Here is a 14592-nt window from a genome sequence, read left to right on the forward strand (position 1 = left end):
AAACCCCATGTGGAGCAAGTCTACTCGCGCCATTTTTCCAATAGCATTTGCTCACCTGAGTTTCTGTGTTTGGTAATTCTCATATTTCAAACTTTTTCATTATTATTATATTTTATGCTGATCTGCAATCAGCGATTACGACTTGCTGAAAGTTCAGGTGATAGCATTTTTAGAGCAATATGATATTTTAAAATTAAGGTATGTACAATTGTTTTTTAGACATAATGCTGTCGTACACTTAATAGACTACAATATAGTGTAAACATACCTTTTACATGCACTAGGAAACCAAAAAATTCATTTGACTCACTTTATTGCAATATTTGCTTTATTGCAGTGATCTGGAACTAAATCTGCAATATCTCCAAGGTTTGCCTGTACATAAGTTAGCCTTGAAATGCACTGTGATTTATATTTGCTGTTGATTTGTCTTCCTAAATATTTTTACTCTAGGTTAATATTTATTTCTGTCTGAGCACATCCTAACTAAGATGCGAGAAGGGTAGCCAGCAGATGCATCTTGGCAGAAAGAGGAGTGTGTTTCAGATCTGAAATTTGCCACAATTAATCCCACATATAATGAAACTGAATGGCCATACAGAGCCTCAGTTTCCAGATTACTTACCCTTTGGGGTTTCTTTCCAGCTCGTTTAAAAGTGTGTGATCACAGTATTCAAAAACTAAATGCATTTTCCTTTTTCTCCTGAATACCTCAATGAGGTTCACAAGGTTTGGGTGTTTTAATTGCTGCAAAGGAATTGAAATCAAAGTTCGGTTATTTGTTTCTCCCCAGATCCCTCACAATTTAAACAGAAGGCCTTGTTTATTATTCTCTGTGCATCTCTTGTGGATAATTTTATTAAGGTTACTCACAAGAGAAACTACTTTAAGGTTGAAGAAAAAAAGAAGACATTTTTCTTCTTCTTCTAAAGTACCTGTAACAGATGGTAATTAAACTGCCTGAATCTCCCCAGAGATAGCAAATAAAGTACACAACATAAAATATTGGACACTGATACCATAAATACTTTATGGATTTTGTGAAAATTCTAAATATCCAAGTCATAAAGGACCCTGGATAAAAGACAGAGGAGATGGAATTATTGAGTAAAAGGTTATAAAAATTATCAATCCCCATTTAGCTTGCATATTGCCATGGATTTAATATAAATGTCAGCTAGATTATTTATTTTTTAAAAGATTTTATTTATTTATTTGACAGAGAAAGACACAGTGAGAGAGGGAACACAAGCAGGGGAAGTGAGAGAGGGAGAAGCAGGCTTCCCATGGAGCAGGGAGCCTGATGCGGGACTCGATCCCAGGACCCCGGGATCATGACCTGAGCCGAAGGCAGACACTTAACGACTAAGCCACCCAGGTGCCCCAATGTCAGCTAGATTTAAACGCAGTCTGAATTTTAGTGTTGGCTCTCAGAAATTCTAGAGCCCAAATTTCAAATCTGATTAAACTTCCTATTGTAGGAGTCCCCACAGTGTGTTTTTAATTTATCATGTTTTCAGCTCTGTTCTTTGATTCTATTGTTTTCTCTTATGCTTAGATGTTTTACGTGTTAAATTCTATCTCAAGCTGGAGCATTTCACAAGGCAGCCTCTGTTTAATGTTGTAAACCAGAGGAAAAATTCTAATTAAGTAAGATAACCCATCATAGAGTAACTATATAATTTATCATCCTATCAGGGTAAGGAGTATAAGACAAGACTGTCCCAGGAAAACAGGCAGATACGGTTTCCCTGCCTATAACTAGGGTGACCATATAATTAAGCACGCAAACCAGGATGCTTTTGAAAGAGGGTGCTAACCAGACTGGACTCCGGGACAAAAGCTATAAACCAGGATATCTGATCACTCCCACTTACATATAACTCATCTTCCCTGTTTTCCCAGTATATTAGATACATCACTTTTCAAACCCTATGCCACTTACTCAGAAAGATACCTATATAGAGGGAACACAGGATTTTGTATATAGCAGGAGCTGCAGAAATATTTTGCAGGCCCAATAGCGATAGCATCCTCTACTTCAGTATCTGTAAGCATGGTTTGAGGGGGAAAAAAAAATCACCCTGCAACTATGTGCTCAACAGTTTGGGAAAAAGGACTCTATTACATATTAAAAATACGTCTAAATATGTCTAAAGCACAAAATCAATTTGCCATTGCCTGAAAGAGCAGAGAGGCAGAGTGGAGGAAACAGGCCACACAGGTAAGCCAGCTTTGTGCGACACTGAAAGCCATGCAATGGAAGGGAAACAGTGGCTTTACCAGGAGAGTAAGGGATTCATAGAAGCTAACCTGGTCGAATCTGTCTTTGGGTAGATAAGCAATTTATATCCCCTTTGCAAAGGAAATTAACTTAGCTCAGAAAAACAGTGACTTGTATAAGTAACATAGGCAATAAGGAGGACAAAAATCAAATCACATTTAAGTAACAGGAGGATGTGCAGAAGGTAAGGTAAGTTTATCATGGAAGGAATCTGCTCCTGGTGCGCGGAGGGCAACATATCGAAGCTGGCAAGAAGTACATTATGAGAACCATCCCCAGACACCAAGCTGAGGTGGGATCTGGCTACTTCTTACCTGAAAGCCCATTCTTAAAATGTGGGCATTGTGACCCAGGAGGTACTACCTGAGCGTTAACCTTCCTTGCAGACATGAGGAGGAGGGAGGTGGTGGATAAAAAGCATTACTTTTATTAGACAACAACTCGCAGTCCTTTCCGACACACCCTGTAAGCTTAGCTCTGTGACAAAGCCGGCTGGCTAACCAGCGCCTTCTGCCGGCTGTGAGGTAACAGTGAACCGGTTTTTACGAAGGATGTAATCTTGAAAACTCCGTGCGTATTAACTTATATTTTAAACTATTAATAGTTTGAGGAAACCTGCTGTAAATAACACCTGAAAGGACAGATAATATGATAATTATTATATTCCTCTAAAACTGATTTCTGGGGTTTTCCTAAAAAAAGATGACCCGTGTCAAAAGTAAACGTCAAAAAAAAAAAAAAAAGTAAACGTCAGCTATGTGTTCTTGAGGAAATCACACTTTTATTACTCAAAGTGTGGTCTACCAAGCACCGTCAGTACCACTGGGGAGTTTACTGGAAATGCTGCATCTCAGACTGACCACCGACCTTTGACTCAGAATTTTGTGTTTTAGCAAAGTCACCTGGGGAATTCCCACATTAATTCTGCACATTAATGTTTGAGAAGTGCTGTCCTGTGCCTCAGTTTCCTCTCTGATAAGATAAGGATGCTGGATGGGAAGCATCCCTAAGTTCTTTTATGGTTCTAAAACCAGAAGAGTTCTGGGATAGGAAAACACTTACATTGAAGACTTATGAATCTTACATGTCAAATCCTTTCAGAGTAAAAACAACTTTAGGGACGTCTGGCTGGCTCAGTCTGTGAGCATGTGATTTGATCTCTGGGTCCTGAGTTCAAGCCCCACGTTGGGCATAGAGTTTATTTAAAAAAAAAAAAAAGGTAACAAAATCTTTGTGGAAAATGTGTATACATAGCTGGGGCAATACTCAATATGCCTAAGAACCAGTGGAGAGCAGGAAGGACTACCCCATATCGATGCCTACAGGGGCATGGGTCCAGTCCTGTGGGCTCCTGTGCCAGGAGATGTTCTTTTAGTTGCTGGTTTGTGGGGAGAAGGATTTGGGAGGGGTGTAAGGCAGAGCAAGGCCAAGGCAGGGGAGGGGGTGGGTAAACACTGGGCCGAAGGACTTAGGACAGTGGATATTTACCAACCAGAATGGAAGTACTTCAATATCAGAACTGCCAAAAGTCCAAAGTAATAATTTATTTTCCATAGTTGCTGATACCAAGAAATTAAGTCCAATGAGAAAAAAAAAATCACTTTAAAATTCATTCAAATTGTAATGTTGGCATACATATTTCATCCAATACCATGATGTTATAGATATACAGAGAAAGTGAACCTACCTTCAACATACGTATTTCTCTTAGTGCTATTTTCTTAACAACTGGTTCATCTTCAGATTCCACAAATTTTTTAATAGCTACCACTTGTCCAGAGGTTTTGTTTCTGCATTTGAATACAACCCCATAGGACCCTTCTCCAATCTTAGCTAATTTTTCATACTTTTCCATTATAGTTGAAAGGACTTAAATTACTGTATTGATTGACTTGCAGCACAATGTTACATCTGGAAAATAAGATGACTCAGCTTAATCAAGTGATCAAGGACAATGTTCTCACAGTCTCGTACATAAAACCGATTTACTCAGGATGCCAAAGATTTATTTCCACCAATTAATTTTAAATACACTTAAAAATATTTGAACATTATTTTGGTAATTCAGTTGTCTTAATGTGGTTCTTCCAGCTACTGCAAAGATTTTTATATTTCTTATAATGGATCTGCCTTTACCTCAGTTGAATTAAAGAATTTGTGGAAAGGAACATTATCTAGTCTATTTTCATTATCCTCAAGTAAATGATGAAAATATGGTGCTGTAAAATCCAGCTGAAGGAACATTTAATACTCTTGCATTCAGTGTTTATCTTTTCCCTCCTCACCCCTTGGACTAGGGGAACTAGGAAGAAGTGAGAACAAGACACGTACAAAGTGCTATACTTCCACCTGGTGGAGAGAAGAAAGAGTAGATGTGGACTGTGGAATAAAGCTGCCATTACAAACAGTGACATCTTTCTGACACATCATTTATTGCTCTTAGCTTTTGTATGTATGAAGGAACAGATCCTTAAATTCTTAGCTCCTAAAGAAAATAAAAAGCACAAAAAAGAAGACAGGTCTCTCTAATTTTTCATGAATGCTTTCTTTTATCTTCATTTCCATGGAAATATTTAATTTTTCTGTCCTGCCTCACCCACTTGTGAATTTCATAGTAATTGGGATTACATATTAAACAACAAATAAGGCCAACATTATTAAATAAATCAGTCTAGGAATTAAAAATATAAAAATTCGAATAAGTCTCAAAAATCCCACCCCACTTTATCCAGCAGAATCTTAATATAATCTAATAGTGATAATAGTTAGCACTTAAGTAACATTGTCCTATGAAAATCACATCTTATGTGTACAACCATTTTATGAAGTGCTATTTTTATCCAATTATGTGGATGATAAAACCGAGACAAAATGAAGCTAGTATGGAGTTAGAACCCAGGCAGTCAGGTTCCAGAGATCACAATTTGAATCACTACGCTATACTGCCTCTCAGTTAATTCAAAAGAATGCAAATCCAGGCCTTAGTAATAATAAAATGTCAAGTGAAAGAGTTGACCACTTTATAAATTTCTCATGTTTCAAATGAGTACCCTTCTTTTCTTTTTTTTTTTTTTTACTTCACTAACATCTTTTCCATCCACAGATTGTCTCAATGGAGAAAGAAATCATCTACACTTTCTTGCCACCATAGAAATACACAACTGGGAAAAGTGTTTACCTGGGTAAATGACTATTACTAAACTATTCTACAATGCTACATATATTTTTTTGGAGATTCTATTCTCTTATGAAAGGGAGAAAATGGAAGCAAAAACACTTTAAAAACATGGAAAATTCATCACAGATCATGTTCTGAAAACTCTATTAGTTATACTGAATTGTTACATAGATATTATTATTAGATTAGATTAAATGTGTTTAGATACAAACATGCATACATTTGTTCTTTAGCCTAGTTATAGGTGATACGGAAGAAAACAGTAGATACTAGGAATTTGCTTTAGAAAGTTATTGGTATAAATCTTTGTGGATTTATGAATTTAACCTGCTTGATAAGCCCTATGATTACTGGAATAAACTACAAATATGCCAAAAAGCTTAATTATGGTATTTAAGTCAGTATTATTTTATTTCCCTCTAGGTAGATGATTTGATCTATTGATCTATGATTTTTTTTTTCCCCAAATGGTTTAATAGTGATTGAGTTCTCAGACTAATATTTAGACCTCTCAGTCACATCAACCAAACTTCTGAATATGATAAAATAAAGCACCAGAAAATAGTACTTTATCTGGTAACCTCTCAATAGTATCTGTTTTCTAAAGCCTTTACATGTTTATGGAAGATGAGTCTGAGCATGCAGGCAGGAGTTAGACCAAGGCAGAAATTCCTCAAAGGGATTTATGGCTCTAATTCCAGCTTACTAGGAATTCTTACTCTACCAGAGTAAGAAGCAGTAATTCCTAATATCTTACCTGAGGTACAGACCAACTATGTTTGATGACTATCTCTACACAAATAGAATCATCTCAAAATCAGTTTGTTTTAAATTAAATGCCTTCTTTCCTATCCTCTACCCCTACCCAAAGTTCTCAAACCTGCTCCACATTACACCTAAATGGCTTGTGAAGACGTATATGGTGGAGAACTTTGAGATAGCTGAGGATAATGGTGGCTATCTAAATCAAATCTCCTCACATAGCTTTCTCGAAGCTGTAGAAATCAACCAGAATAAAACCACATAAATGTAATGCTTCCAAAATAACAGGAAGACAGAGGAATTTACAAACTTAAGTAGAAAAGTAAACTCCAAATTCTGGAAGAGATATCTCTTAAGGTCCCACTATAAGCCTTTGCAGAGAGCAAATACAGGAATGGGGTGGGATCTGGAAAAACTGTGAAGAGAGAAGAGGAAACGAAGAGCCTAAGATAGACTTAAAATCGTCCCCCCTCCATCCCCTGAAGAGAAAATACATCACAAGTGCAAAAATATTAAGTGTGTCCTGGTAGATCAGAGTATTTGCCCCAGGGAAGGGACCTAAAAGTCATGGATACTGAGGGGATATCAGTCAGTGTGACACTACTCTTGGGCAAGAGGGAAGGGAGAGGCTTATCAATCTCTGTCAGAGACTGGATAGTAAAGGGAAAAAGAAGCAAGAAGGATAAACTTGTGCCCCTGCAAGACAAAAGAGAACCCCAAAACTGAAGGACATGCAAATCTCTTCACCACTAATTAAAAAAAAAAAAAAAAAGTGCTACTCATTAAAGAAACTGAACTTTGGTACAGTGACAGAAAAGAACTCTCTTGAGCTAGGATTACTGTCAATTATTACAAGACAAAACCTGCCCAGGAAATAAAATAGAGAAAAGCAGTCTCCATACAAACCTATTATTGGAAGAAAACAGAAATGAGAATTGGACATTTTCGCTGATGAAAATCACGCCAAAAAAAACAAAAACAAAAACAAAAAAACCCTAACAGTGAAGCAGAAGAAAACTAACACAACACTCCAAACTAATTTAAATATCTTCTAACATTCCCCTGGAGATATGAAAAGTACTTTTTAAAAAAGATTTTATTTATTTGAGAGAGAGAGATAGGAAGAGAAATCATGAGTGGGGTGGGGAGCAGGGGGAGAGGAAGCAGGCTCCCTGGGGCTCAATCACAGGACCCCAGGATTATGACCTGAGCTGAAGGCAGAGCTTAACTGACTGAGCCACCCAGGTACCCCATGAAAAGCCATTTTGAATCGGAAATTCAAATAAGAATAGAAGTGAAAAGGAAGAAGGAAGGAAGGGAGGGAGGGAAGGAAGGAAGAAAGGAAGAAAGGAAGGAAGGAAGGAAGAAAAAAAGACAGTTGATTGAACTCAGGAAAGAAACAAAAGAAAAAGACAAAATCATTTCACAGATAAAGGCTAAAAAAACACAAGATGCCAATGAAAATTTAATAAGTAGAATTTTAAAAAGGCAGAACAACAATTAAGAGAATAAAAATGAGAAAAAAAGTAGGAGAGTTTAGAGAGAAAGTGGTTGAAATGGAAGACAGGCAAAGAAGACCCAACATGTTCAGAGACCCAACTAGAGTCTCTGAAGAAAACAAAACAGTGGAACAGAACCAATAGTTTAAACTATAAACTATGAAATTTTTCTGGCAACAAAATAAGATCGGAGTATACATATTGAAAAGGCCCATCAGTAGTTGGGAAAACTGAATCAGAACAATCAACTCAAAGATGTATTTGAATAAAACTATCAAAGAAAATACTCTCGTAGCCTGCAGGCATAAAGACTAAATTGAAGTGTAGGAGAATGAGAGTGACAACAAATTTGTCAAGAGAACACACCATGCAACATAAAAATATAGCAGCCTTTTGAAGAAATTCAAGAGAAGAAAGTGAAAGCCAGGATTTTACACTCAACCAAGATGTCCTTCAAGTCGCAAAGTTATAGACAGATACAATTGGAAATATGCAGGATCTCCAGGAATACTGTATTCATGAACCTTCTCAAAGAATCTACAAGGCAATAACTTTCACCCAACCAAGAGCTGACTGAGAAAACTTCAGGAAGAGATTTACAGTAAGCATTTAATATATTTAATTGAAGACTATAGCAAAGGTGAGGAGAAGGGTGGAAGAATAACATAAACGTTAGAAGTGCTGACAGTGTAGAAAATAATGCAATTAAAAATATGTTTAAGAAATGGAAAGGGAAAGAAGAAAGCAGAATAAACTCATTGATAATTGAAATGATGGAAGAGTAAAATATACCATTAAAAACAGACAAACCAGAGAATAGAAGGTTAAATAAGAAAGCAGGGACTAGGAGCATTAAGAAAATATCCAAAGAAATGTAAGAAATAAAAATCAAACACAATACATAAAGAAAGAAACACAGATTAACATTGTACACATAGGGCGCCTGGGTGGCTCAGATGGTTAAGCATCTGCTTTCGGCTCAGATCATTTCTTTTTTTTTTTTAAGATTTTTTATTTTTTTTATTCATGAGAGACAGAGAGAGCGAGAGAGAGGCAGAGGGAGAAGCAGGCTCCCAAGGAGCAGGGAGCCCAATGTGGGACTTGATCCCAGGACCCTGGAATCATGACCTGAGCCGAAGGCAGACGCTTAACCATCTGAGCCACCCAGGCGCCCTCGGCTCAGATCATGATTCCAGGGTCCTGGGATCAAGTCCCACATTGGGCTCCCTGCTCCTTGGGAGCCTGCTTCTCCCTCTGCCTCTCTCTCGCTCTGTCTCTCATGAATAAATAAAAATGAAAAAAAAAAACTTTAAAAAAATTGTACACATAAAAATTATAATATAAAACAATATGACAGAGAAAAGACTAATATCAGTGGTATCAATAAATATGAGTGAGCTTAACTCATGTATTAAATGAAAAAGATTTTCAATTTGGCTCATAAAGCAAGATCTAAGTATAAGCTCTATGCAAGAAACACATCTAAAGTGACTCAGAAAGGTTAAAAATAAAAAGACAGGGCGCCTGGGTGGCTCAGTTGGTTAAGCAACTGCCTTCGGCTCAAGTCATGATCCTGGAGTCCCAGAATCGAGTCCCGCATTGGGCTCCCTGCTCAGCGGGGAGCCTGCTTCTCCCCCTGCTCATGCTTTCTCTCCCATTCTCTCTCTCAAATAAATAAATAAAATCTTTAAAAAAAAAAAAAAAAAGACAAGCAAAGGTATTCAGGACAAATGAAAACATTAAGAAAGGAAATTTATGATCCTATCTGATGAAGTAGAATTAAAACTACAAAAAGCATTAAATACAACAAAGAGGGGTATTTTTAATACTAAAGCCACAATTCACAGTGAAGATATAAAAGTCCCCCAAAAACATAGCAATTACTGTTATAAAGCAGAAACTTTAGGACATGCAAGAAGACATGTACAGAAACACATTAATAATGAAACTTTAACCCATCATTCTCAGGAAAAGGCAAGACAAATGAACAAAAGATATGTAACTATGTAGAAGACCTAAACAATGTAACCAATAAGGTAGACCTTTAGGAGAGAGACACATTGACTTTTGTACTCTGATAATTTAAAATATACCTTCTTCTCAAGCACACATGGAATATTTATAAAAAGTGACTATATATTAGGTTACAAAGAAAACATTAGAAAGTTTCATAAACTAGAAATATTATAAAAACATTCTGATCACAAACTATCAAACTAGAAATTAGAACAATTTAAATATATATTTAATACATATATAATATGTGTATTTATACATACTTATATTTAATATTATTTACATTTATATATATATAATAAAAAAGACTTTCTACCTAGAAACTAAAAAAGCCTTCAATTAAATACCTGTTGGGTAAAGGGGGAAATACAAACTGAAATAATGGAATTAAAAAATAATAATAATGAAAATACTACATATCAAATCAATGAGATACATTCAAAGCAGGATTTCTCAACTGGGGGTGATTTTGGCCCCCAGGGGAATTTTTCAATGTCTGGAGATATTTTTGATTGTTATGAGTATGCAGAGGCCAGGGATGCTGCTAAGTACCCCTCAATGCACAGGACAGAACCCCACAATACAGAATTTTCTACCCAAAATGTTCATAATGCCATGGTTGAGATACCCTGATATATAGAAATCAGGAGAAAAAAAAATCCAGAGATCAAAAATATATAGAAGAAAAAAGAATAAAAATAACAAAATTAAACTCAACAATCTAAAAAGAGAACTACAAAATAAACCAAAACAAAGCAAAAGAAACAATAAAATTGAAGCAGAAATGAATAGAGGATACAAAAATAATAGGTCTTATTAATAAACCCATATCCTAGTTCCTTAAAAAATTTAAAACAAATCTATAACTAGCTTAATCAAGAAAAAAGGGAAAAAGAATAAATATACAAAATAAGGAATGACAAGAAGTAATATCAAAAGAGAACTTTTTTTTTTAAATCATGAGGCTATTTTGCAGGCATCTATAAAGATGAATCTGAAAACTTAGATGAAATGGATAGTTTTCTAGAAAAACAGAGTTTACAAAAACTTACCTAATTAGAGATTGAGAATTTAAAGTAGTTTCTGTATAATAGTTTGTTTTTTGTGTTTGTTTTTTTTTGATTCCATGAAAAAGCACCAGGGGTCAGACTTTGACTACTGTGGGGTAAAGAAGTTGGTGAATCCTCCTCCTAAAACGTAAGACTAGGCAAAATTTTCAAAAAAAAAAAAAAAAAAACTAAAACTAAAACTAAAACCAAAACCAACCCGTAACAATTTGGGGGCTCTGGAAATCAACCAAAGGCAAAAAACAAATTGAGAAGTATTTATTCATAATAAGTTAGAATTCCACTAAGGACAATGGGAGTCTGTGGCTTCTTACCAGAGTCTGCTGCCATTCTTCCTCTACCCCCGTCCCCTAGCTCAGCAGGTGCAGCAGTTCTACCACTGTGAACTGGCCATGAACCAGAAGCCTTAGTCCAAGAGAAAATGTGCTTGACATGGCTCAAACCTGTGACAGGCTGAAAACCTGTGACAATACTGTCAGTAAAATTCTTACAAATTCAGTAGGAAACAAATGGGGAAAATCCCCACAGCTTTGAAAGCCTAAGGATGTGGTTCCAGTAGGGGTGAGCTGCAGACTAGCCAAAAATTTATGGGAAGATCATGGAAATGAAAGACCAATAGAAGGGTTAGGTTGGCTTTACATATCTCTGGCTAACTGAGAAACTATGAGGAATGCACAGGGAAGGTAAGGGAAGGCCCTGAGGGAAGTTAAAGTTGAGGCAGATTTGAGGACTGATTGAACTATGAATACACTCTCCAACGTACACACTGATCCTCTGATCCACTTAAGAGGGTGAAAGACTATGGCTAGAGTTGTTTAAGTCCCACTGCTGCCCAAATTATTGGTGACCACTAAACTATGCAGACAATGGTGAGTCCTAGAGAGCCAGGCTAAAAAAAAATAAAAAAACTGAACACAGATATCAACAGTCACACACTTGGAAGGAGACAGATGCTGGAATACAGGCAGGTTGCAAAAACAAAAACAAAACAAACCCACAAATAAAGCCCTAGGAAGAAAATTGGAATCCAGCGTAGATATATTATCTAAAGTGTCCCCTTTTCAATTAAAAAAAATCATGAGACGTGCTAAGTAAAAGGAAAGTGTGCCTGATACTCAGGAAAAAAAAAAGGGGGCAATAAAAATGGATTCTGAATGGATCCAGCTATTTTATTAGCTGACAAAGATTTTAAAGCAACAATTATAAATATGTTCAAATAATTAAAGCAATATAATTTATAGAATTAAAGAAAAATAAGACAATGACTTAATAGGAAATCTCAACAGCAAAATGAAAAGTAAAAAAAAAAAAAAAACTGAATGGAAATTTTAGAGTTGAAAAGTACAACTGAAATGAAAAATTCACTAGGTGGGCTCAACATCAGATTTGAGATGGCAGAAGAATCAATGAATCTGAAGACAGATTAATAGAAAAAGACTAGTATGCAAGAGCGGGGAAAAAAAACTGAAGATGAACAAGCCTCAGAGGCCTGTGGTACAAAATCAATAGTACCAACATAAATGTAATGACATTCCCAGAAAGAGAAGTGAGAAAAAGGGGAAGAAGAAAATATTGAAAGAAATAACAGCCAAAAATGTTCCAAGTTTAATGGAAAACATTGATCAACAGATTCAAGAGCTAAATGAATCCCAAGTAGGATAAATATTAGGAGATCCAGTTCTAGATACATTATAGCCAAACTGTCAAAAACCAAAGATAAAGAGAATATCTTGAAAACAGTAAGAGAGATCCATTCACGTACAAGGGAACAATATGCTTAATGACTGACTCCTCATCAGAGAACGCAAAAAAATCAATAAAACAAAAAGTTGGTTCTTGGGACGCCTGGGTGGCTCAGTTGGTTAAGTGTCTACTTTTAGCTCAGGTCATGATCCCAGGATCCTGGGATCAAGTCCCATATTGGGCTCCTTGCTCAGCAGGAAGCCTGCTTCTCCCTCTGCCTGCCACTCTCCCTGCTTGTGCTCTCTCTCTCTGACAAATAAAGAAAAAAATCTTAAAAAAAAAAAGTTGGTTCTTCAAAAAGTTGATGAACCTTTAGACTAAGAAAAAAGAGAAAAGTTATTCAAATCATAATCACCTATAGAAATTAAAAATGGTTAACAGAATAATACAAATAGTTTTATGCAGCCAAATTAGACAACGTGGTTGAACAAATGCTTAAAAAGACAAAATATCAAAACCGACTCAAGAAAAATAAAATCTGACTATGCCCATAACAAATGAAGACATTGAATAATAAAAAATATGCCCACAAAGAAAAGGGTCAGATGGCCTCGTAAGTGAATTCTACCAAACATTCAAAAAAGAATTAATACCAATTCTTCACAAACTAGTCCTAAAAATAGAAGAGGAGGAAACTTTCATTTCCTAACTCAATCCATAAGGTCAATATTACCTTGATATGCAGTCAGACTAAGAAATTACCAGAAAACTACAGATCATTATTCTCATGAATATAGACACAAGAATCCCCAACAAAATAATTGGCAAACCAAATCCAGACACATATAAAAAGGATCATATGCCATGATTATGTGAAACTTATTTGAAGAATGCAAGGTTGGTTTAATATCTGAAAATCAATAATGTGTAAGAGCATCATAACAGAATAAAAGACAAAAACCACCTGACCATCTCAATAGACATAAAAAAAGCATTTGACAAAAACCAACACTCATTCATGATAAAAATCTCAACAAACCAGGAATAGAAGGGAACTTCCTCAAGGGCATCTGTGAAAAATGTACAGTTAACCTGATTAAGGGTGAGAGACAATGCTTTCCCCCTAATACTGGGAAAACAATTTTGCTTTTACCACTTCTATTTAACATTGTATTGGAAGTTCTTGCCACTGCAACAAAGCAAGAAAAAGAAATTAAAGTTATGTAGATTGGAAATGGAAAGCAATGCTGTCATTTTCTGGAAATGTCATGACACTGTATGTAAAAAATCCTAAACAATCTATAAAAAAACAACTTGAACTAATGAACAAGTTTGCAGTGTAGTAGGATACATGATCAATATACAATAATAAATTGTGTTTCTATGCACTAGCAACAATTTGAAGAGGAAATGGAAACAATTCCACTCATAACATCAAAAGAATAAAATATTTAGAAATGAATTTAACAAGTGAAGTGTAAGGCCTGTATACTGAAAATTAAAAATATTGCTCATGAAATTAAAGAAGATAAAAATAAAAGGAGAGAAATATCATGGTCATGGATTGGAAAACTCAATAAGATGTCAGTTCTCCATAAATTCACTGACAGATTAAATTCAATCCCTATAAAAATCCCAATAGACTTTTTTGGGGGTAGAAATTGACAAGATGAACCTAAGATTTATATGTAAATGCACAGTACCCAGGACAGCCAAAGCAACCTGGAATAAAAACAAACTGGGAAGACTTATAATACCTGACTTCAAATTTTACCATAAAGTTATAATAAATCAAAAGAATATGGCATTGGCATAAAGATAGACATATATATCAGTGAAAGAATAGAGAGTCAAGAAATAATCCTTTTTATTTATAGCCAATTGATTTCGACAAAGATGCCATGGCAATTCAATGAAGATAAACTATTGTTTGCAACAAATGATGCTAAGACAATTGGTATCCATATGTAACAAAATAAAAATAAAAACAAAAGAATTTAGATACCTAAATAATATACCAAAATTAACTCAAAATGGATCACAGACCAAAATATAAGAGCCACAACTACTACTGACTTCTAGTAAAAATATAGAAAAAAATCT

General features: G+C 35.5%; 1 protein-coding gene across 4 annotated transcripts in view; it reads right to left on the reverse strand.

The window, feature by feature from the left end:
* Positions 1-14592, reverse strand: part of CDKL4 (cyclin dependent kinase like 4) — a 62848-nt gene that overhangs the window by 42076 nt on the left and 6180 nt on the right. For all 4 annotated transcript variants that reach the window (XR_010405534.1, XM_064572142.1, XM_064572143.1 and 1 more), the window contains exons 2-3: positions 3972-4195; positions 626-747 (exon numbers count right to left, since the gene is read on the reverse strand). Coding sequence is in view for 3 of the 4 variants with exons in the window: in XM_064572142.1 (XP_064428212.1) it covers positions 626-747; positions 3972-4139 (290 nt within the window). In the remaining variant the exon portion in view is untranslated. The remainder of the gene's footprint in view (positions 1-625; positions 748-3971; positions 4196-14592) is intronic.

This window comes from Mirounga angustirostris, unplaced genomic scaffold (assembly GCF_029215605.1).
Source record: "Mirounga angustirostris isolate CCGP_5_RB_7025 unplaced genomic scaffold, mMirAng1.0.hap1 SCAF_10, whole genome shotgun sequence".
NCBI classification, from domain to species: domain Eukaryota; kingdom Metazoa; phylum Chordata; class Mammalia; order Carnivora; family Phocidae; genus Mirounga; species Mirounga angustirostris.